The 24,793-nt window shown below is 37.1% G+C and overlaps 1 protein-coding gene across 11 annotated transcripts in view; it reads right to left on the reverse strand.

Moving 5' to 3' along the window:
- bma (SCY1-like protein bma) overlaps positions 1 to 24,793 on the reverse strand; it is a 385,396-nt gene that overhangs the window by 60,090 nt on the left and 300,513 nt on the right. For all 11 annotated transcript variants that reach the window (XM_067788410.1, XM_067788411.1, XM_067788414.1 and 8 more), the window contains 3 exons: positions 16,857 to 17,010; positions 5,351 to 5,527; positions 683 to 755 (listed from right to left, as the gene is read on the reverse strand). In XM_067788410.1, coding sequence (XP_067644511.1) covers positions 683 to 755; positions 5,351 to 5,527; positions 16,857 to 17,010 — 404 coding nt within the window. The remainder of the gene's footprint in view (positions 1 to 682; positions 756 to 5,350; positions 5,528 to 16,856; positions 17,011 to 24,793) is intronic.

A 24,793-nucleotide genomic window follows, 5' to 3' on the forward strand; every position in this document is an offset into this window, starting at 1 on the left:
ATTTGCTAATACATTGGGACGTATGCTCTATTCAATATTTTGGAGCTTACTAAGTGACGATACCCAACACAACTATTAAAGAGTTTTAAGTCTTTGACCCAAATACCTTCCTTCATTTCGAAATATAGAAAACGCAGCGAAAGTGCTTTTATTTGTGGAATCGACAACTGCTTTCGAATGGGGCCGGCATCTGCTTACGGAGGAATATATAGCAAGGTTAAGTTAGGTTGAACCCTCCGGTCAGTAAAGACCTCACATAGACTGAGTGTGTCCATATCGCAAATCGAAAGTCGTAAAAGATATTACATTGAAATTTGGCAGAGACACTATCTCTGCTAATTATTTAGACTGAGTGAAGATCTGCTAAAGACCACGCCCAATTTTCCTTGAGGTCTCGTTACGCAGCCTTATAACACTACTAATCACACAAAGCAAATAACAACAGCGTTTCGAGTGAACTTAGGCTTTTTTACTTGTTATATATGCACCCAAGCTCTTTTCAAAGAAAACGTTTGCATAACTTTCATAAATATGAATATTGTATACTTTACTATATAACATTCAATTCAAAGTGCACTCATGTGCATTTATTCGGGAAATGAAGGCAATAAGTATATTTGAAAAAATAATAAAGTGAAAAAAAAAATAAAAATTGTACAACAACATTGCTTTTAATACTTACGCACAGTACGCATAACAATATCGGGTTCTGGTATACGAACATTTCCAAGCAGATGCAATACTTCCTCCATTACCTTTGCGCAGCAAAATTGAAAAAGCAAACGATTTGGTACTTATTATTGTACATATGTACATACATACATGTGTCAAAAAATGGGAAATATATTGCTAAGTAAAGAAGATAAAAGATATATTGTAGAGGATTTTTATGTATGTTTGCATTTCAAAAAATCATTGTGTAGTCAAGTAAGATGCTTACATTTTAAGCTTTTGCATAGACAAACATCTGTAAAAGTCCTTGTTTTTTCGTACTTACCATACAGAGAAGCAGGCAAATATTCAAAAACATTGCTAAGCTATTTTTATACATACACTTACGGTCAAAAAAAAAAAGGAGACGAAAATGTGTTCCCTGCTCCGTCGTTTCTACGGCATTACAGCTACGTAACAAAAATTTTTAGGTGTTGTGGTTAACATCGATATTTCCTTAAGTAGGTAATTAGGTGGTATTCTAAGGCGAAAAAGTACGAAAGTTCTTGACAGTTTTCGTAAGAGCAACTATATTTCAAAAACAAATACAATGAATTATACTTAAGGAGATTCTGGACGAAATATATATTGAATGCGCATACCCGACCCATCTTGCGCCACAAATATAAAAGTCTCTTATCAAATATTAACAGAAATCAGCTGCTCTATCAATCAATTAAAACTTACAGCTTGCGTTGCCATCTTGCGTACAGTAGCAACTGCTGGTAATGCAGTGCAAATTTTCACAATAGTGCCATAGTACAAATAGCTTTCTTTGTGTGCTCATAATTGTGTATTTTTAACAAATTATTTTAATAAAATATAGCTAACCAAAGCACTTCGACCAAAATTGCCCAAAGCTCGCTAATAGCCCGAATCTCCATCTTTACAACCAAAACTTTATTATTAGATTTGGATCCCAAATAAGGGCGAAAAAGGGATCCGTATATATATATATATATATATATATATAGATATATAAGGGGTATTCCATCCCATTTCGACCAAATTTGAACCCGACCCCTTTAGAATTGGCTGAAAGTTTTTCTTCTTATTCTAGCTTACGAAAGACGTTTTTCAGAATTTTTTCAAATTTTTTCATCCAACTCAAAAAAAGTTATAAGTTAAAAAAAACACCGTTTTTGTTTTCAAAATGCTATAACCTTTTCAAAAATTGACCGTTTGGGATCTTTTTTTTAAATTTGTTTTTAAATGTACTTTCGGAAAAACTACAAAAAAATTTTTAAAGTTTTTTTTTATAATTTTTCAGTTTTTCGAGATTTTTCGAATTTCGCCATTTTTTTCTCGTAAAAAACTTCAATCGATTCTGCAATCATCCCCACTAATCCCGGAGTGGGCCGCTTGTTCTTTATATTTTTTTTTATTTAATTGAAAAAAAAAAAAATTTTCAAAAATAAAAATTTTTTATTTATCAATTTTATTTATATAACAAAAAAAATGTAAGAAAATAATTTTTAAGTATTCTTTTCTTTATATATTATGGTAATCTACGATTAAAATGACTCGCTTTCGCTGTCCAGCAACTGCATTAGGCCGGTATACACATACATTCATATCCAATACTTATCTACGTTTATTAAAAATGGTTGTTTGTATGTTAAAAACTTTTCAAATTCAGATGAACAAAGAATTTGTAAAATATTTAAACGCCAGAAAATAAATTCATAATTTGTTACATTATTTTTAGATAACTTACATGTTTACTGTGTCAGTCATTAATCCTGGTTATTTTAATCGTAGATTACCATAACATATAAAGAAAAGAATACTTCAAAATCATTTTCTTACATTTTTTTGTTATATAAATAAAATTGATGAAAAAAAATGTTTATTTTTGAAATTTTTTTTCAAATAAATAAAAAAAATATATAATAAAAATCGGCCCACTACGGGATTAGTGGGGATGATTGCAGAATTGATTGAAGTTTTTTATGAAGAAAAAAAATGGTGAAATTCGAAAAATCTCGAAAAACTGAAAAATTAAAAAAAAAACCTTAAAAGTTTTTTTGTATTTTTTCCGAAAAGTATATTTAAAAACAAATTAAAAAAAAAAAGATCCCAAACGGTCAATTTTTGAAGCACTTGAAACAGCATTTTGAAAACAAAAACTGTATTTTTTTAAAAATTCATAACTTTTTTGAGCTGGATGAAAAAATTTGAAAAAATTCTGAAAAACGTCTTTGGTAAGCTAGAAAAAGAAGAAAAACTTTCAGCCAATTCTAAAGGGGTCGGGTTCAGAATTGGTCGAAATGGGATGGAATACCCCATAAATAGATATATATTATTTCTAATTGCTGTTTTTATGTACGGGTCCCCTTTTTGCTCTTATTTGGAATCCAAACCTGATAATAAAATTTTGGTTGTAGAATATATATATATATATATATATATATATATATATATATGTGAATTTATACCCTCGTTATCAAAGTAGACGACCACGAAAGGGCACTGAACGCGTTGATAGGAAATCGTCATTATAGCTTTTCTGAATACATTCAAAACTGCTTCAGAAGTTTTCGCGGAATTGAAGATAGTATAAACATGAAAATTACAATCGCAACGGTACAGCTGTGTAATCTGGAGAAAAAATAATTTGTTGGCCCGTGGTTGGAAAAAACCCCGCTCCTTACTACAAAAACCCGATTCCGCACGCCAAGCTGGTATTAAGAAAACATAAATTACACAGGGTACGACTGGCGATTTATATTCTCTTATGAGTGCTAAATAAATTTTAATCAAGTAAGTTTCGCGAGGCGTAGTAAGTCCCAATTATACAGGAAGATTGAGTTTTAACTACATTAGGGTAACTATGAAGGATTCTCGGTATGTAATGGTATGATACGCAATAAAAACCGTGAAAGTTGCTTGGATTTTGTTAATGGAGAGTTACGTAAACTCCACCCCTATATTGGTTGCATTTAAAACGGCCTTCTGTCAAGTATTGGGGGGCTAATCGAGCACCGTAATTTGAAAGCATTACAAATCTTAATTAAATTAATTTATTTATCGGTGATTAGATAATATGACTCATCCCCAGCCATTCCGCATTTTTCGCAGTAGCAGCATCGCTGGGAACGGTTTTTGTGGCAAGAAGTTGGTTTTATTCTAGCAAGGGTGCATGTTATTATTTTACCTCAAGTGACAGTGATATTATAGTTTTCGTGTTAATACTATCTATCAATTCCACGAGAGTTACTGGAGCAGTTTTAAATGTATTCAGAAGAGCTATGATGACGATATTCCCATCAACGCGTTCAATGGCGTTCGTGGTCGTCTACTTTGATAACGAGGGTGGAAATTTACATATTCAATATATATTTCGTCCAGAATCTCCTTAGGAATAATTCATTGTATTGTTCACCTTCTACGATTTCCATATTTTGTATGACGAGCCTGACCCGCGCGCATCTTGCGCAACCAATATAAAAGTCTCTTATCAAATATCAACAGAAATCAGCTGTTCTATTAACTTACAACTTGCGCTGCGATCTAGCGTATAATTAAAACTCACACCTTGCACTTCCATCTAGCGTACAATACAGCTTGTGCCGCTATCTAGCTTGCAATAGAAATGTCGGCAATACAGTGCAAATATTCACAATAGTTTTTAACAAATTATAATTTATTTAATAATTTGGGAAAAATTTAAACAACGTGACATCAGGACGGACAAGGCGACAGCTGTTCCTTTTCTGCCGGGAGTGGGATTTGAAACCGCACTCCTACGATGGTTGAAGTGTTAAAAACGCATTCAGCCACGTCATGCCTTAGTTGTTGTAAAGTTTTTCCCAATTGCCTCCCTTGCATATTTTTTTCTTTAACACACTGCATACTTCGTATATAATTATGCGTTAAAGTTATGCTTGTCGGTAAGGCGGTTTTCAAAGAAACTTGGTATTGTTGCTCTTTTTGTTCTATTTATAGAACTACAACGAATTAACCAATGTTGTGTATCTGTATGAGTTCATCGGGGATTGCCCGTATTGCTTTGAATGTATGAAAACATTTATTTGAAGCAATTTTTAATTTTATAATTTATTTAATAATTTGGGAAAAAGACTTTGAGGATAGTATAATCGAAATAGCTGTCGCCTTGTCCGTCCTGATGTCACGGTTTTTAAATTTTTCCCAAATTATTAAATAAGTTATAAATTTAACAAATTATTTTAATAAAATATAGCTAAACAAAAGCACTACGACCAAAATTGCCCAAACTCGCTAATAGCCCGAATCTCCATCTTTACAACCAAAATTTTATTTATAGATTTGGATTCCAAATAAGAGCGAAAAAGGGACCAGCAATTAGAAATAATATATATGATTTGCCCTCTAAAGACGGTTATGTAAGTTTTTTTTTTTTTTTCAAGGATAAAACTATTAATTTTATGGAACATTGTTGCTCTTACGAGAACTGCTTGGAACTGTTCAACTTTCCCGCTTTAAGATACCACTTAGTGAGTTGAGGGATAATCGATATTAATCACAAGAACTAAAAAATTCGTTTTCTAGCTGTAATGACCGTAGAACCGCCGTAGCCGGTAAACAAATTTCCTCGGCTTTTTTTTTTACTGTAAGTGTATATAAATACATAAATTTGTATGGTCATATTATTCACCTGAGCTCGCTCCAGTTTATCCATAAGCCTCTCTATGCAGATGAGTACGTTTTGCACAATTTTCGGATCAGCTAGATTTTTTTCGAATACCGATTTCACCTTTGGCACTACCATACGTCTTATGGAAAGATCTTCAATATTATCAAATACGTTTGTAACAGCAATAACAGCAGCGCTCTATAAATGTAAACGAATCAAGTATGGGCGTAAATATTTGAATAAAAATAATATAAAAAAAAAACATAAAAACATATTTTCATGTTTATGTAAATATGGATATTTATAACATGGTCTGGTATATTTTATATTTAAATCTACCTAGATAAAGACACGAATGCATACGTTATTATATGGTCAGTTAAATCTACCATTGACGGCGGTGTGGTTAGAGGCTCACCCAAAATATATATACTTAATGTGAACTCTAGTTATGCGCGTTTTTCGATTAAGCCCAAGAATATTCGGGAAAAGTTCTCTTAAAAAAGTTCTGCCCATATTTTTTTTTTTTGCAAAGATGAGACATCATAAATGGAAATCTTCGGAAAAAGAGTAGAGGTGATGTAAAAACACGCTTCCCAGGCTATAGCTTCAGAACTACTAAAATATAAACTTTTAACGCCAAATAAGAGCGGATGGTTGATAAATAGTTTTTCGGGTACGGTGACATCAATGACCATAAGCGATTCAAGGGCTTCCGGAGTACGCTACCACCACACCACGGCGATCGTCGTTATAGTCTTTTAAAATCTGACTTTGGGGTCATTTAGAGAAAAATGCCGTCTATAATAAGATCAACGACCAGAAAGTCAATTAACCTTATTACCTCATGATAACTTCAAATAGTCATAAGCCAAATTTTTACTCTTGACTTTGTGGCCATTTAAAGAAAAGTTTAGTCGTGAAAAAGGCTATAACCATAATTTTACTGTATTGATACTAGCACTGGAAACAGGATGTAGGAAACGATGAGCCGCAGTGAAAAAGCATAATAGTCATAATGACAATTTTGTTTAAATTGTGGTGGTGTGACATAAGGTCAATTGCCGAAAGGTCGATTGACGTTAAGAAAATATCAGAAGGCCACAAAATGAATCGGCCTTATGACCACTTCGCATGGCCATAAGATTAATTGCACTTATGACCCTTCTTAATTTGACAAAATGAATAAAAGCGTGGGCCGCGTCAAATTTCTATTGATAGTCCATCGCTCATATCTTAATCAGGACTATTTTGAATACCTCGATCCTTGCGCCACCTAGCGGCAATTTTTTCTTCATAGGTCTCTTTATGTGTTCCAAATATGAAACAAATCGGACCAAAAATACGATTTTTTAAAATATATCGATCCGTGCGCCACCTAGCGGATTTTTTTGTGCATTGCCATCGCGTTCTGCACCATATTCCAAGTTTAAAGCTTCTAGCTTATCGGGAAGTTACTTGAATTTCAATTACAAAATTTGTAAACAACTCTACACAGAGTCTAGCTAAATAAACCATTTAAAAACGACGTAAGATCAGCACAAAGACAAAAAAGGAGGATTGGTTAAATGTTAGATGTCCCAATCGATTTGGGAGAAATCAAAGGGAGGCAGGCTATGATCCATCATGCAGGAAAGGCGTGGATAGAAGCGCGGAGCCGCACCATTTTTGGAATTATATACAAATCTTACGACATTAGACTCACAAAGTTGCTTATATCTCTAAAGAGGAAAGACTTGAGGCTCACAATGGGCATACTAACTGAACACTGCCTTCTGACGTCACATGCTTTAAAATAAGGCCTCGTCCGTCGCAACAGATGTACGAAGTGCAAGCTGCAGGAAGAAACGGTTGAGCAAATTTTTTGTTCGTGTTCTGCGCTCGCGAGATCAAAGCTCGAGCTACTAGGGGTGGCAGAGTTGCCACGTATTGAGGCGGCAATTAAGCTTGGTCCTAGAAAACTTCTACTAATTGACAAGAGGACGGAGTTATTACACATACAGTCTCATGGTGGAATCACCAGGTGAAGTAAATATAAAAAGACAGAAAATGTACGCTATCTGAAACGGTAGTGATGTATTTTCGATGGCAGAAGAGGGTACAATTTTTAATAGGAGTAGAAAAATATATACCTTGCTATGAAAGCCATTACAGAAATTGCTTTCTTCAGCATATCAGTGCCACCTAACGCCATTGCAAAATTGAAGACAAAAGACCAGTTCGAGGTAACATTACTTTTAGGATGGAATAAAAATAAAAAATTCAATTTGGACACTTTTAACTGACATCAATTTCAACTGCAGTTGAAACTTTCTTTGAAAAACCGGACATAAAAGAAACATGTGTTATTCGTATAAAGTAAATATGTCCATCAGTTATTTAGTTGAACTTTTCTGCTTTTGGCGGAACTTAAATGGGTTTCGGGTTATATGAAAAGTTTTACAGTCATACTTGGAAGTGATCGTGATAGTCTTAAATGTGTTTCCGTCCCTTAAAATTCATTAACATTTTCTTCTGCTTTATTGATTTGTCGTTGAGAGTCGGGATTAAAACATATGCCCTTCTAATATATAATAACAAACTTAATCAGAAGATCCCCAAAAATTCTTGACAGTTGATTACTTATGTTACGAAGTTATTATTTACCAAAATATATCAGGGGATAGACTAGCCCAGCGGAATTCGGCCTAGAACCATAAGATGCTGATCCGAGCGAGCTGGATTCATATATTCTAAATTACAATCCTTAAGTGTAACATTCCTCTCATCTTAGAGTTCTGATATTCAGGACCAAAGAGCAATAGTGAGTTAAAATTTTTTGTATATTAGAATACCACTCTTTAGGCGAAGCTTTTTCAAAATAAGGTATAATACGACAGTTTTGGGGTTCTTGTAGGAATGAGAAAAACAGTCTTTGAAAGTCTTCAGTAGTACTGTACAGGGGAAGATTCTTAGTTGAATATGACGTGAATGTTGTTGTTTTTGTTGAAGCAGTGACTGCAAATAGTTTGTTTTAACAAAGACCTGTTTAAGTTTTTTTAACATTAAAAATATGGAAGTATTAGTCTAGCACGGCCTTACTTATGGAACCAACACCAAAGATACCCCAAATGGTGAATTTATGTAATTAAGTACAGTAACGGTTCGTCGATATTCACCTAATAGTTTATGTGAAAAAAGCAGGGACGGAAAATAATAATTTTTTTTTTCGGAGTCGAAAAAGTCCGCGTCAAAAAATTGTCCTAAGTGAAAATGTTTGAGTTACCAGGTATAATGTCGAATCATGCATCCCTTTTTTTTCGAGCTTTTTCCATAAAAGTGCACATATAAAAGTAAAATCTGTATTTTTATACTCAGCTGAGCAGAGCTCACAGAGTATATTAACTTTGTTCGCATAACGGCAATTGAGATAGATATAGACTTCTATATATCAAAATGATCTGGGTGAAAAAAGAAATTCATTTAGCCATGTCCGTCAGTCCGTCTGTCCGTCCGTCTGTAAACACGATAACTTGAGTAAATTTTGAGGTATCTTGATGAAATTTGGTACGTAGATTCCTGGGCGCTCATTTCAGATCGCTATTTAAAATGAACGAAATCGGACTACAACCACGCCCACTTTTTCGATATCGAAAATTTCGAAAAACGGAAAAAGTGCGATAATTCATTACCAAAGACGGATAAAGCGATGAAACTTGGTAGGTGCGTTGGCCTTATTACGCAAAATAGAAAATTAGAAAAATTTTGGACAATGGGCGTGGTACCGCCCACTTTTAAAAGAAGGTAATTCAAAAGTTTTGCAAGCTGTAATTTGGCAGTCGTTGAAGATATCGTGATGAAATTTGGTAGGCACGTACTCCTGTTACTATATGTGTGTTAAATAAAAATTAGTGAAATCGGATGACGAACACGCCCACTTTGAAAAAAAAATTTTTTTTAAAGTAAAATTTTGTAACAAAAAATTTAACATCTTTACAGTATAAAAGTAAATTATGTCAACATTCGACTCCAGTAATGATATGGTGCAACAAAATACAAAGATAAAAGAAAATTTAAAAATGGGCGTAACTCCACCCTCTTTCATTTAATTCGTCTAGAATACTTTTAATGTCATAAGTCGAACAAAAATTTACCAATCCATGTGAAATTTGGTAGTACATGGATTCTACGACAATAATTGTTTTCTGTGAAAATGGGCGAAATCGGTTGAAGCCACGACCAGTTTTTATACACAGTCGACCGTCTGTCTTTCCTATCGGCCCTTAACACGATAACTTGAGCAAAAATCGATATATCTTTACTAAACTTAGTTCACGTACTTATCTGAACTCACTTTGTATTGGTATAAAAAATGGCCGCAATCCGCCGATGACCACGCCCACTTTTTCGATATCGAAAATTACAAAAAATGAAAAAAATTCCACAATTCTATACCATCATTGGCTGAAAGTAAATGCGGAGAAGACGGATATGGTCTTGTTTACAAAGAGGTACAAGGTCCCAAATTGGACCAGGCCTAAGTTAGGAGCGGTGACCTTACAGGAGAAACCTTGCACAAAATATCTAGGAATCATCCTAGACAGTAAGCTGTCATGGAAGCTCAACTTGGAGGAGAGGGTCAAGAAGGCCTCAACGGCACTCTATGCATGTAAAAGAATGCTGGGGTGTACGTGGGGCCTATCGCCCTCTCTTTCTCATTGGATTTTTACAGCGATTGTAAGCCCTATTCTATACTATGGAGTTCTTGTTTGGTGGAAAGCCACACAAAAAACAACATACCTAAAAAAATTAGAGGGGGTATGCAGACTATCGATGCTTTGCATTACGGGAGCCCTGAAAACAACCCCGACGGCTGCACTGTATGCCATTCTGCACATTCCACCTGTAGACCTGGTAGCAAAGAACAAAGCGTTAACGACCGCAACCAGGCTCGATGCTTCGGGGCAGCTTGAGCGCCGACCATATGGCCATAGTAGTATAGCGTCCTCAGTCACAAGACGAACAGACTACATGATTCCCTACCTGCACTTTGAGGGAGTTCTTAAGGCCACAATAGAGGTGGACGGTTGGCGCAAGGGTGCGCAAATGGCGGACGAGGCGATACATGTGTACACCGATGGTTCCAAAATAGTGGAAGGAGTAGGGTCTGCGGTATACTGCGCTGATCCGGAATTAAGCAGATCCTACAGGCTGCCGGATTACTGTAGCGTTTTCCAAGCGGAAATATTAGCCGTAACCAAAGCAGTAGAAACCCTGGAAGAGAATAGCTTAAGCTGCAACCGTGTTAACTTTTATATTGACAGTCAAGCAGCAATTAAGGCAATAATCTCGCATAGCACAGCATCTAAATGCGTGTTAGAGTGTAAGCAGTCTCTGGAGAGAATCGGGACAGGGAGAAGCATACATCTATATTGGGTCCCAGGGCATATGGGAATAGATGGGAATGAAAAAGCGGACGAATTAGCTAAAAAGGGAGCATCCCTTGAAGCTTGCTCCGTAGACGTGATTAAGCGAATGCGAGAGGTGCACATGATCGACCAAGCAGAAAAGGCGTGGGTTCAAGCGCGGGGCTGTAAAGTGTCGAAGATTATGTGTAGGTCTTACAACCTTAGACTAACACAGTTGCTTCTATCATTAAAAAGAGAGGACTGTAGACTCATGACGGGTATTCTGACTGGACACTGCCTTCTGGCGTCGCATGCCTTTAAATTAGGCTTGGTCAGTGATAGCAGGTGTAGGAAGTGCGGGTTGGAGGAGGAAACGATCGAGCACGTTCTGTGCTCGTGCCCTGCACTTGCCAGGCTAAGACTCCAGCTATTAGGAGTGATACAGCTGTCAGATCTAGAAGCAGCAAGTAGCTTAAGTCCTAGGAAGCTTCTAGTATTTGCCAAGAGGACGGAGTTATTTTATAACATAGATCCTGGTTTTTGATAGGGTTTTTCAGTTTGGTCGTTAAAACAAACTTCTGGTAACACTACGGACTCAATCAGTCTATGTGAGGTCCTCATGGACCGGCCAGTTCAACCAACCAACCATACCAAATACGAAAAAAGGGATGAAACATGGTGATTTGATTGGTTTATTGACGCAAAATATAACTTTAGAAAAAACTTTGTAAAATGGGTGTGACACCTCCCATATTAAGTAGAATAAAATAAAAAAGCTCTGCGGGGCGAAATCAAAAGCCCTTGGAATCTGAGCAGGAATACTGTTCGTGGTATTACATATATAAATAAATTAGCGGTGCACGACAGATGATGTTCTGGGTCACCCTGGTCCATATTTTGGTCGATATCTCGAAACCGCCTTCACATGTACAAGGATCACTCCCTTTTAAAACCCTCATTAATACCTTTAATTTGATACCCATATCGTACAAACACATTCTAGAGTTACCGCTGGTCAACCTTTATGGCGATATCTTGAAAAGAGCTAAGGAACACTCCCTTTAAAAATACTCATTAACGCCTTTCATTTGATTCCCATATCGTATAAACAAATTCTAGAGTCGCTCCTGTTCCACCTTTATTGCGATATCCCGAAATGGCGTCCATCTATAGAACTATGGCCCACTCCCTCTTTAAATACTCTTTAATACCTTCCATTTGATACCAATGTCATACAAACACATTCCAGGGTTACCCTAGGTTCATTTTCCTACATGGTGATTTTCCCTTATTTTGTCTCCAAAGCTCTCAGCTGAGTATGTAATGTTCGGTTACACCCGAACTTAGCCTTCCTTACTTGTTGTAATTAAGTACAGTAATGGTCCGTCGATATTCACCTAATAGCTTATGTGAAATAAGCAGGGACGGAAAATAAAAATTTTTTTTTTTCGGAGTCGAAAAAGTCATTTTCAAAAAATTGTCCTAGGTGAAAACGCTTGAGTTCACAGGTATAATTATAGCCATATCATGTCGAATCATGCATCCTTTTTATTTTTCGAACTTTTTCCATAAAAGGTACACATATAAAAGTAAAATCGGTATTTATATTTTTTGAGTCCGATAAAACTAGTTAAACTCGGACTTTTAATTTTAAAATAAATTTTTTTATTTCGGATAAGCCGTTTCTTTGCTATCAAGCCGGACTTTTATTTTGGCCTTAAAAAATAAAAGTCCGGATTTAACTTTTATTTCCGGACTTTTATTTTAAAAAGTCAGAGTTTAACTAGTTCTATCGGACTCAGGTAATAAAACTAAGAAAATAATTTTTATCTTGATCCAAATATATTAAGAGTCCAAAATTAATAGTTTTGCAAGGAATTATATTATAAAAGGAATAACAGCTTCCACCACTGGAAAAAAGTACCAAAACTAGCATATTTTACCCCTGAAAAATGCAAAAAGCAACACTTTTTCGGGGACAACATTGTTGAAAATTTTTCAGATAGCCGAATGACAGAACAAAGAAGAATTTAGAGCGAGACAATTGACGGCTTACTTGTACTGGTTATTCCACCATGATACAGTGTATATATTGTCTTCATTGAGCGGCCAGTGCAACCTAACCTAACGTTTACATCTTCGATGCCGTTGCAAAACGACAAATATATCTATGATTTATAGGTTTTTTTTTTTTTTTTTTGATTTTTTCCAAAACTTTATTTGCTTGCACGACACACACACACACATACATCTGTAAGGGTATATGCATTCAAATTCTAAATATAAAATAACAAACTTTCCTTAAATGAATTTCGCCACCAACTAATTATGCAAATTCCTTAAGCATTAAATTTAATTTTCTCTATCAAAGGCCACAATAATATCACAAAATCAGTAGTCGTAATAGCATTATGTATTTGTATTTGTCTACATAATTTATTTTCACATAATTGCGCCACTCAACGCTAGTCAACAGCTTTTAATTCCTAAGCTGGTTTTGTGGCCACATTTTAAATGCCAACGGCTATCCTTGCCACGTATCCTTGAATGTTGTATGCGATGCATTTGCTCGTTTATGTGCACAAGTTCTTACATGTGTTGGCACATTTATAAATATGTATGTGAGTATGTATGTAGCGCATGATAACCTCTAAATAAATAAAATTCTCAGAAGAAGGAAATTTATGTATAAGTAATGTGCTATATGACAGTGCGTGCATGTGTAGTGGGCAGTATTCAACGAACTGGGACTGTTCCGTCAAAATCAATGCGTGTGTATGGGAGCTGCTTTTAGATTCAATGGAAGACCTAATCTTAATGTGGAAGCGTCTACAGCTGCTTAGAAAAACTGTAAAATAAGTATATGTTGTCATTCATGAAAAGTTTTTCTACCAACTTTTCCCGAACTTGATTAGATGTCACTGCGTGTAGGTCACAGAACATCAAAGTGGAACTAGTTCTCGAAATGGGGTCACCCCTCAACAGTGGTTTGGCAAATGCTCTTAGAGTATTTCTATCATGAAACCTCTCATAGCGAAAATTTGTTTGTTTTAGAGAAAAAAAACTGTGGTGGACCAAATTGAGAGAGCGCTAAAGCACGGTATAGCATGCTAACCAAAACATCTTTGATGGAAGCGACCTCCGTTGAAGTTGTGCCGAAGCTCTCGACAAAATCCTTTACAATTCCCCAGATGTGTTTCTCACCTTACATCACCCATACTAACAAAAATACTATTAGCAGCCGCCGTGTTCGATAACTTATTAGTAACCCTAGTAATCAAATAAAATTTATAACGCTTCGATAACAAATCGATAGCACACCTATAACAAATCGTCCTTTTCTTTTCCCTCCCTTCTCTTCCATATTTTTCCTTTACTTTCCCATTAGCTTCTTTCCTTTGCTTTAATTTCATTTACTTTCCCTTTTATTCATTTTCTTACCTCGGTTACCTAGCATTGCTTTGATTTCGCTCATACCAACTATACCGTGTTAATTGTTTCCTTATAAAGTTTAGTGACTACATTTACACTTAAACTCAGCAATACTCTATATAGTATACCAATATCCCACACTATGCCTACGCTCACACGCTCTGTAGTATAGCATACACACCACACCTGTATTCAACTTCTGCATACATTGTATATGCCCCATACAGCATGCCACTTACAAAGACTACGCTTACTGCATTTAACACCTTATTATACTGTTTTCACACAGAAACTTAATGATCTCATTTCACCTGCTAATGAAACCGTAAATTTTTTGCTTTCACACAGAAGTAACTGCTCGATTAGTATGAAGGATGAGAGAGACAATCATGGCAGAACGATACAAGGTGGGAGCATGGTGACATACCTACAAACAAAAAAGGTTCCATGTACTTGTAAATTCGATGGACAAATGTCAAAATCGTACTGCGCCGGTAGTTGATGTATCAAATCAAATAAAAAAGGTTATAATCAGCTGTTCGATGCTGCCACCTTGTATCGTTCCGCCATGCAGACAATGACATTTGCTTTGACAAATGACATTTTCAAGCACTGAACACACCAAAAACTAAGAAGCGGAAACGGAAGCGGAACGCGGCCAACAGAGTTGCATTGTGCTTTTGACTTCATTAGGCATTCGATTAGCTACTAATGAAATAATTATAGATTCGAATTTTGTAGGGAAGATTGAGCTCAATAAGCGTCTTAATGTAGAAAACTGCCTTTATTATTCAATAAGCCGTCTGTGTATGAAAATAGTATTACGCTTATATTCAGGACTCCCCCATACAGTGAGCAAAGCTGCTTACAGCTTAAAAACTAACATGAAAACTCAACCATCCTTTTCAATTGATTCGAAATAAATATTTACGAGCCGGACCCGTGCGCATCTTGCGCAACCAATATAAAAGTCTCTTATCCAATATCAAGAGAAATCAGCTGCTCTATCAATCAATTAAAACTTACAGCTTGCGCTGCCATCTGGCATACGGTAGCAAATGCCGGTAATGCAGTGCAAATATTCCCAATAGTGCCATAGTACAAATAGATTTCTTTGTGTGCTCACAATCGTTTATTTTTAACAAATTATTTTAATGAAATATAGCTAAATAAACATAGGGAACATAGCGTTAACAACTGCGACCAGGCTCGGTGCCTCGGGGCAGCTTGAGCGCCGACCATAGGGCCTTGGTAGTATAGCGTCATCAATCACAAGACAAACAAACTACCTGATTCCCTATCTGCGCTTCGAGGGCGATCTTAAGGCCACAATAGAGGTAGACGGTTGGTGCAAGGGTGCTCAAATGGCGGACGAGGCGATACATGTATACACAGATGGTTCCAAAGTAGTGCAAGGAGTAGGGTCTGCGGTATGCTGTGCTGATCCGGAAATAAACAGATCCTACAGGCTGCCGGATTACTGTAGCGTTTTCCAAGCGGAAATAGTAGCCGTAGTCAAAGCAGTAGAAACCCTGGAAGAAAATAGCCCAAGCTGCAATCGTGTTAACTTGTATATGGACAGTCAAGCAGCAATGAAGGCAATAATCTCGCATACTACAGCATCTAAATGCGTATTAGGGTGTAAGCGGCCCCTGGAGAGAATCAGGATAGGGAGAAGCATACATCTATATTGGGTCCCAGCGCATATGGGAATAAATAGGAATGATAAAGCGGATGAACTAGCTAAAAAGGGCACATCTCTTGAAGCCTTCTCCGTAGACGTCCCAATTAGACTGGGCGAAATTAAGCGAAGGCGAGGGGTGCACACGATCGACCAAGCAGGAAAGGAGTGGGTTCAAAAGCGCGGGGCTGTAAAGTGTCGAAGATTATGTGCAGGTCTTACAACCTTGGACTAACAAAGTTGCTTCTATCATTAAAGAGAGGACTGTACGCTCATGACGGGTATTCTGACTGGACACTGCCTTCTGGCGTCACATGCCTTTAAATTAGGCTTGGTCAGTGATAGCAGATGTAGGAAGTGTTTGTTGGAGGAGGAAACGATCGAGCACGTTCTGTGCTCTTGCCCTGCGCTTGCCAGGATAAAACTCTAGCTATTAGAAGTGATACAGCTGTCAGGTCTATGTAGAAGCAGCAAGTGGCTTAAATCCTAGGAAGCTTCTAGTATTTGCCAAGAGGCCGGAATTATTTTATAACATAGGTCCTGGTATTTGATAGGTTTTTCAGTTCGGTCGTTAAAACAAACTTCTGGTAACACTACGGACTTATTCAGTCTATGTGAGGTCCTCATGGACCAGCCAGTTAAACCTAACCTAACCTAGCTAAATAAAAGCACAAGACCAAAATTGCCCAAAGCTTGCTAATAGCCGGAATCTCCATCTTTACAACCTAAACTTTATTTATAGATTTGGATTCCAAATAAGAGCGAAAAAGGGACCCGTACATAAAAACAGCAATTAGAAATAATATATATGATGATGATTCTAACCTACATACGGATGTTAGAAATGCAACCTATTTCCATTTATACTGGAGTAACGGTAAGTAGTCCAGTGCTAGTTTAACTAAGTTTTTTATTTTTACATAGGTAAAATGTTTTACATACTCTTTCCGCACGATTTCGCCAAAATTTAACATCCTTAAAACTTTTCTTGCATATTAAACGCTTAAGAATAGAATCCGGAACTTACCTGTACTTGTATCGTTGAGCTTTCGAATGCAAAAAACAACATTGGAATAATGTCGGTGGTGACATCGTTGGGTTGCGTCTTTTCAATAATGAGATGCAAATTCTCCAGTAAAGTCACAGTTGCTTGGATGGATTTTGGTGAACTGAAAATTACTCTGCAAAAGTAAAAGAAAGACACGAAATGTTAAAAATAAGTATTTATACATGCAAATTATTTCTGAAGCCTGTTCATTTGTTAGTGGATAATATTTGGGTTTGTGTGCTTAAAGATTTATGAACTTTGTCTCAAAGAAATGCAAAAGAAATAAAACTTTAAGTAAGGAAAATAGCAGGAGTTTATCTGTTGGCAAGTGAAGAGAAATCAGGCCAATTTATACATGATTCGGGAATTATATGGCTTGCTGTAGGGCAGTGTTGGTAATGCCTATGTCGAAGAGAGAGAACAAAATCTACAACTCGACGGTGCTCAGTGGTAAAAACTCCATCTTTGCAAGAGAGCTAAATATCTGTGGACGATTAGTCGTAAGCTTTCATAGTCTTTCATTTTACTGAACTGTACCCTAAGGTAGTCTTGTGTACTAGAGACATACGCCGCCGATAAACACCGCCGCCGCCGCCGAGTTTAGTCGTTTTTTGAACGCCGCCGCCGAATGTCAAAAATATCGGCGCGGTACTATATTTACTACTCATTCAAGACTGTCTAGGCCATTTATTGTTCATGTCGAAAATTGGACGGATATGGTCGAAAGGGGTATCAACGGATGCGCATCACTGCCAGTTATAAGAATCCAATTGCATAATGTAACTCTTTCTATCGGTTCAAAAGTATGTAATTTAAAAAAACAGGCGCTTTCAATGCCAGCTTAACGCGGATTTTGCATCACCCAATTCACCAAGTTATTAAAACAAAACACTAAAAGAAAAATTATATAAAAATGTTAAATGCTCACTTTGCATATTTTTTTTTTTTTAATTAAGAAGGAACAATGAATTCAAATAAAATGACCCAAGACGAACATGTTTTCAAATTGTCCTTTTGTTGTTAGAAAAGCAAATTACCCGAAAAAATGCGGATTTTTTCAAAAATTCTATATTCCGATTGGCGTACATAATAAGCGAAATCAGTTATGCAAAATCCTTCAGTAAGTAGGTCCCCGGGGTTTAAGCTCCCCTTTGAAATGATTCTCACCTCATACTTAAGTTGAGGATAGAAGTGTTTGAAAAATCACTCGGCCTTACGTTCAAACATTTGTTGTTTATTCGAGAAACTTTAAAATAGAGTCTGATGTGTTAATATTGATTTTCACACTTTACCATTCAACACCCAAGTCTCCCGTTTTAACATTTCCTAAAGTTGGCGGCCCTATCCCAACTATTCCCTTGGAGTGAATCACAGTGATTCTAGCCTATCACCCAAGTTTAAATATCACCTACACGTTTCGGCTCCTGTTACATATGTGAATACGTAGACACATATATTTACCAGGTGAGGCTTTGTCCTTTGCAAGAACACTCAAATTGGTGAAGTAAAAGCTGTTCCATGACAGTCGAACTAATGACCGTGTGTGCTACTACCCTAACGTAGTGGATAGTCGAACTAGTTTGAAAACTGAAGCTACGCGATCATCCATAATGAGCTCTTATATCATAAGGCCGGAAAACAGAAGTTAACATCTTTCAACTTAAAATCGGTCGACTTTCATTCTAAAATATCGTTTTGATTTAACGAAGACTATTGAAATCAATGTTGTGAACACAAACGTTTGCAAACTTCGGTCTACATTTTAAAAATTGTATCCAGGGTCCTTGTAAAATTTTTATTATGTAGATGCGTCAAGGATTATACGATTTTCAACCATTCCGCAGTGACATTCACTTAGACTGCTTGTGATTTCGAGGGCGGCATCCTTGGCCGAATAGTCACTCCCTAACGTTTCAAGGTGCTTCTCTGGCATAGCTCGAAGAAAGCATCCGAAAGCATCTGTAGCTTTTAAAAACAGCCGAAAAAACTGGAGGTGCCCTGTGCAACGAGAGTCATGAGTAATAAGAGACCATTAATAGCAACCGTAAGTCGCCTTTGTGCGTGACCCCCAAGGAGCCACAAATGATTTAAATAAATTATGTTCGCGACGATTATTAGGAGATAACCCTAGGTGAAGCTACGCTTTGCACGAGTTATATAAAGACAAAAGTGTGACCATCTTATGTATCTCCAAGTCCAAAGACCGGGGATAGGTTCGAAGCCTCTCTGGAGTAAGTGAACGAGGGACAATCCCTCCGCAAGGAGCTACTCCTGAAAATTTTTGAATGGTTTGCGAGATCTTGAGGCAAAAACCTCGGATATTTCCGAAATGTCCAAGACGTTGATTTCCTTAAATACATACAAACAAAACCTTTCCTAAATATTATTTTTTTAAATAGAAAAATCAAGCTTTTTAAAGTATGAACACTGGCGTGCACCGGCGCGCCGCCCACGCCGCCGCCGCCTCTACTGTGTACATAGTAGGTAGTCAATTCGTGTGAATTTTGGATGAGTTTACCGATACTTTGGCAGGTAGAAGTAAGTGATTGGTGTTTGATTTCATGTTTCTCTTGTTTTTAATTTTGTAGCGATAAGGGCACACCCCCAAGGTTTCGTGTGTCATTGATGTTCTTAGATATAGATTTAGATATAGATCGGGCATGTTCCGGTAACGAACACTATTGAGTTATTAATATGACCACATGCTAGATCCATGAGAATTTTGGGGTTGCCAGAGCTTCGACTGATAAACATGTTTAGGATAAATTCATGTCAGAATTCATCTCGGATAGGAGAGGCTAACAATTGTGGAGCTGTAAAACTGCACTGTGCTTAATAACCCCTCGAATCCCTGTGGGTGATGCTAGAAGCTGAATCTGACATCTCGAAACGGCCTCAAAGTAAATAACCAGTTTGGATGAGAGCATATCTTTTACACATGAGAATATACGAAGTATGGGAATATACGAAGTATGAACTGTGCAAAGAATAAAATACGCAAAGAAAGCAATTGGAATAAGTTTACAACAACTAAGGCATGACGTGGCTGAATGCGTTTACAACACTTCAACCATCGTAGAAGTGCGGGTGGGACGCAAGAATACCTTTATTGTCCTCGGATCAATGAGGAGAATCGGGAGAAGCTGTGAAGCTATAAAACTGTACTGTGCTTAGCAACCCCTTGAATCCCTGTGGGTGTTGCCAGATGTTTCCTCTAGTATCTCGAAACGAGATAAGAGTAAATAACCAGTTTGGATGATGTGTTGGTTTCTTAAGTAAGACTCAATAAAACCTTTATTCTGCGCAAGCTGGGACTATCGATGGGACGTATACAACGGCACCACCGAGTTTTTTAAAGCTTTGATGATTCCTATATCAAACCGAGGACGAACGACATCTTTCTTGTATTCAATAATAACTAAAAATTGCTCCTTTCCTACAAGGAAGAAATCAAAAGATGATCAACTACTTTAGGAACTCAATATTACAGCTTTTGCGTACAAAAATACCAGTGGGGTGTAAATGCTCACCTGTGGAAAACTCCTGGTTTCTGCGTTATCTTGATTTAGTTCTCAGATTCAGCAACCGAATATAAATCTGGAAGCATTCACCATGAAAAAGAAGTGAAATATAATACTGGCTAAAAAAGCACGGGCAGGAAAATATCCATCTGGTCAGATAGCCATGCGGGTTGTAGGGCTTTCGAGTTAATAAACATAAAATCGAAAGTTTATAGGGACTATTAAGGGCATACAATGACCTTGGGGAGAGTTTTTGGATTACGTATGAATAGATTCTACATGTTTTTTGGTTGTAGGAATAGAGAAGACTCTCCCTACTTGGGATATCTCAAAATTTGCTTAACGTGGCAAATAGTAGTTACAGTCCGAGAGTTGCTTAGCAAGTTGTAAGAAGAGCTCTCAGAGGCGAGGTTTGGTTGACTTGAACTATTAACATGAAGATTGCTGGATTCCCACATAAAAGGTGGTGATTTGAGGTAAAATCATTTAAACTAAATGCAACGATATGGGTTCAAATAAATTTCATTTTGAGCATGGATGAATACAACGGAGGTCCCTTTAAGCCGATATTGAAGCACATAGCTCTCTACAAAGCTGCTAAAGAAAGATTTTTTCCGTATACTAAACTGCAATACATAGACTCGCTGTTCATAACTACGGTGGTTGATAAATAAACCTTAGCGCACGCAATGATTTGGCAGACGTACTTGCATCTACTTTTGTCCATAGAGAACTTGCTTCAGCGTTAGAGGTAGTTCAGTCCACTGTTTGCTCAGCTGCCTCCAATATCATCTGCATTGAAGCACTCGTACCATTAGATAACGCAAGGCTGAACTCCATCTAACCCAGCACAGTCGGTTCACAAGTACTTATACATACAGCGTGACAGTTGCTCGGGTATGGCTGTTTCCCGGAATTCAGCTGATACTAATATTAAAATTGTTCGATGCAAGAAAAAGCAATGCTATCATTATTGAGCTCGGGGTTTTAATTGCCGCTTGACTGTATTGTAATCGAAGTAGTGCTAAATTGATTGGGAAACTAAGCACCTACATCGAGCTCCTGACAGAAATTTTCGCACCAACTTGAACCAATCCGTGAAGCAGCTTATCAGCTCAATACCCCTATTAAAACTCTCTCCTATTTCTCTCACAAAGGAATAAGATGATGAGGGTAGCAAAAATCTAGCAGGGTGGCAAAAATTTACACTGCCTTTTCTTAAGCTAAAGCTGTGAGAATGCTGGAGTACCTGAAAAAACGCCTGGACCGCAGCCACCTGCTACACATATCCCTCAGGTATACTAAATATGACATGCTGTGTCCTTCCTAGTTCTGTTTTCTTTACACTGAGTTTTTAGGATAGCTTCGGGACCGGAATAGTTCAAAGATTTTTAACGATATAGGAAAAAACCAGGGATACTGCCCTAATCGGTGCAAACCCCAAAGCAGAGATCCTTTATTTTTCCGTAAAAAGAACAAGTTTCGCTGTGAAAGCAATCCAACTAACTATGACTACCTCGTCACTGTGTACAAATAACCTTGTAAAGTATCGATAGTAGTACTTTCGACGAAGATTGAGATACAAATGAAACTCGTAAACACAATCCAGAGTGGTGGAGACAGAATACTCAAATTTTCGATTTTCTTCGAAATAGTTTTTTAGTTTGGTTGGCATGGTTTCAGCTAAAATTGTCGGAAGAAAATTAACTGACGAAATTTGAAAGAGATGCTACTGCTATTTCCTGTTCGCAGCTGTATTAGTGCTTAGAAAAGCAGTTTTGGGCAAGAACTCTCCGAAACGATATTCGGTTATTAGTTCTTAATACCTAAGCCGAAGTGGAAGATGTCTAGAAGCACACGAGTTAAATAGAACGAAGTCCAAGACCTTAAGGAACACAGAAGCAAACTGGGTTGCTAGCTTTTTTTATTCGCTGGTATACTTCATATATATACGGTGGATTGCATAACAGACCAGAGGTGGTGTAACTTCTAAATAGAGTACACGGTGCTGGCCAAAAATCTAGCACAAAATCTTTCTCAAACTGGTACAATAACTTCCAAGAGGATCTTTATAGTTATGTAGTCAAATGTAATAAGCTGCACATTATGTGCGTAACTAGACATTCCAGTCTACAACTCAGCTAACTAGCTTATTACATGTCGGATCACCAGCATAAGCTATGGGTAGCTTTCGGTATTTTCATATAATTGACAATAGATAACAGAGAAAAAATATTTTTCTACGATTTATTTACTCAGTTTAAATAAAATGAATTTTACTTTGTTTGAATACACTCTGGTACGAAATCCCTTGACTCACCGGCTTGCACTAGTCAGACATCTTACTGAGTTTGTAATTTATGGCTTACCAATTTCTATTTACTCGTCTATTACTCCACCTAAATGCAAAATAAGTAATTCAATTTATTTTGCATCTTTGAATCAACAGCCTCTTCCATTTTTCCGCGAGCTTGTGGTTAGGTTGTCCATACGCAAGGAATTTTATTTTTGTCCGGTTTATGTCACCACAAATAGAATTCAAACTGTGTTAGGGGATTGCAGCTAGCACTTGTTACAAGTGCACATAGCTAAGAGTTTGCACACACACACATACACAGAGAGGTATGGTTACCCTGCAAAAAATGAAATAAGTCTGGTATAAGTGTGGTTCTAATCGCAGGGGATTTCGCGAAGTAAAAAATTCACTCGTCCGCTTCCGAAATCTTATCTCCAGAAAAAAGCCATGGTTTCAGCATACTGAGGAGGAACTTACTAGATGCTACTTTAGTATGGTAAAGATTTATTTGTAGAACCCGCAAGAGCGTTGAACTACCGACCAAACCTTCCAAGTAACGTCTGCGTCCTTCTCCAGCCGCCTTAATTTTAGGCTTTCGATGTCATTTTCTACCTCGCATGCTTTAAGCGCGTTATGGTTGTGGTAATGGAACTTCTCTTTCAGAGCAATGAAACATTTTCACGAGGTTCGCATGGCTGCTTAATTGCCGTAATACGAAGTATCTTCAAATCCATTGTCGGTATATTAGCATTATGGCGCAGCGAAAGGAGCTGAGCATCCTTCGTCATCGCCACGCATGGGATCAATAACTTGCTATCTATCCATCACCTCTTATCCTGCGTTTGTAGGTCCCTATAGCCACCTCAAGACACGGAAATTCTGCACGATTTCAACCTAACTACATTGTAGTACCCGGCCGAAACAAATGGTGGGCACGCTTCACTCTATTTATGCCGCAATATCGTTATCATGAAGCTAAGAGTCTTCATGATCCCTACTACCCAAAGAGACTGCAACATTGTGTTAGCTCTGTTTTACTCTTCAGCTCGGTTATATCGACCAAGGCTCCAATGAGCGGTGCAAATGCTGCGCTAAACTGTGAGAAGGTTATCTTACTCTCTCTATTTCGTATCCCCCTCCACTCATCGACGCTGCTTAATCTTGCCTGCCGCTTCCTCACCGAGATTATTGACTTGTCGTTACTATCACTCTCCAGCCTGACTTATCGTTCATAGCGGTATCAACTTGTATGGGGAAGTATGGGGAAGAATAATCATAGGTCACTGTAGTGCCCGTACCACAAATAAGGCCACAATTAGTTTCCAAGGTGGATAAATTGAAAAAAAAAAGTTGTGAAAGTTCAGCGCTCTAACAATTTGACCATAGAAATAACAAGTAAAAGTGTCTCACCATGTGATTCACAGTTCGAATACCGGTGAAACCTTTGATAATATTACAAAATTGCCTGATGATGATTACGTTGGCGGTTTTCGAAATGGTTCCATCGCAACATGCCAGTAATTGTTTCTTTCTTTTCAGTTTCTCTTAGAAAACATAATAATTGAAATTCAATTATTATAAGCCGGTGTTAAGCTCATGAATTCTTAAATACAAGTATAAACTGAACACACCATTAAACAGAAACAGCATTGATATAAAGCTATTTTTTTGGAAAGATATAGCTTATTTTATTCGCCACGACCCTTTTAAAAATCTTTTATATAAAAGTGGGCGTGGTCTTTAACAGATTTCGTTAATTTTTCTTCAAAGCATTCCTTATAGTAAAGGCAATCTCTCTGCCGAATTTTGTTACGATAGGTTCAAAGATTTTTGATTTATTATTAATAATATTTGTAAAATTGATTTTATCACAAGTGGACGGTGCCACGCCCATTTTAAAAAAATTTTTACAATTTTTATCAAGAGTCGCAATATCAGTCCACATGTCAAATTTCAACATTCTATGTGTATTATTTACTAAATAATCAGGTTTTTTGTGTTTTCCAAAATGTTTTCTATATAAAAAGTGGGCGTTAGTAACCATCCCATTTCGCTCATTTTCAATACCAATCTATTCTGGGTCCAGATAAGCTCGTGTA

Source organism: Eurosta solidaginis, chromosome 5, assembly GCF_040869045.1.
Source record: "Eurosta solidaginis isolate ZX-2024a chromosome 5, ASM4086904v1, whole genome shotgun sequence".
In the NCBI taxonomy this organism is placed as follows: Eukaryota; Metazoa; Arthropoda; class Insecta; order Diptera; family Tephritidae; genus Eurosta; species Eurosta solidaginis.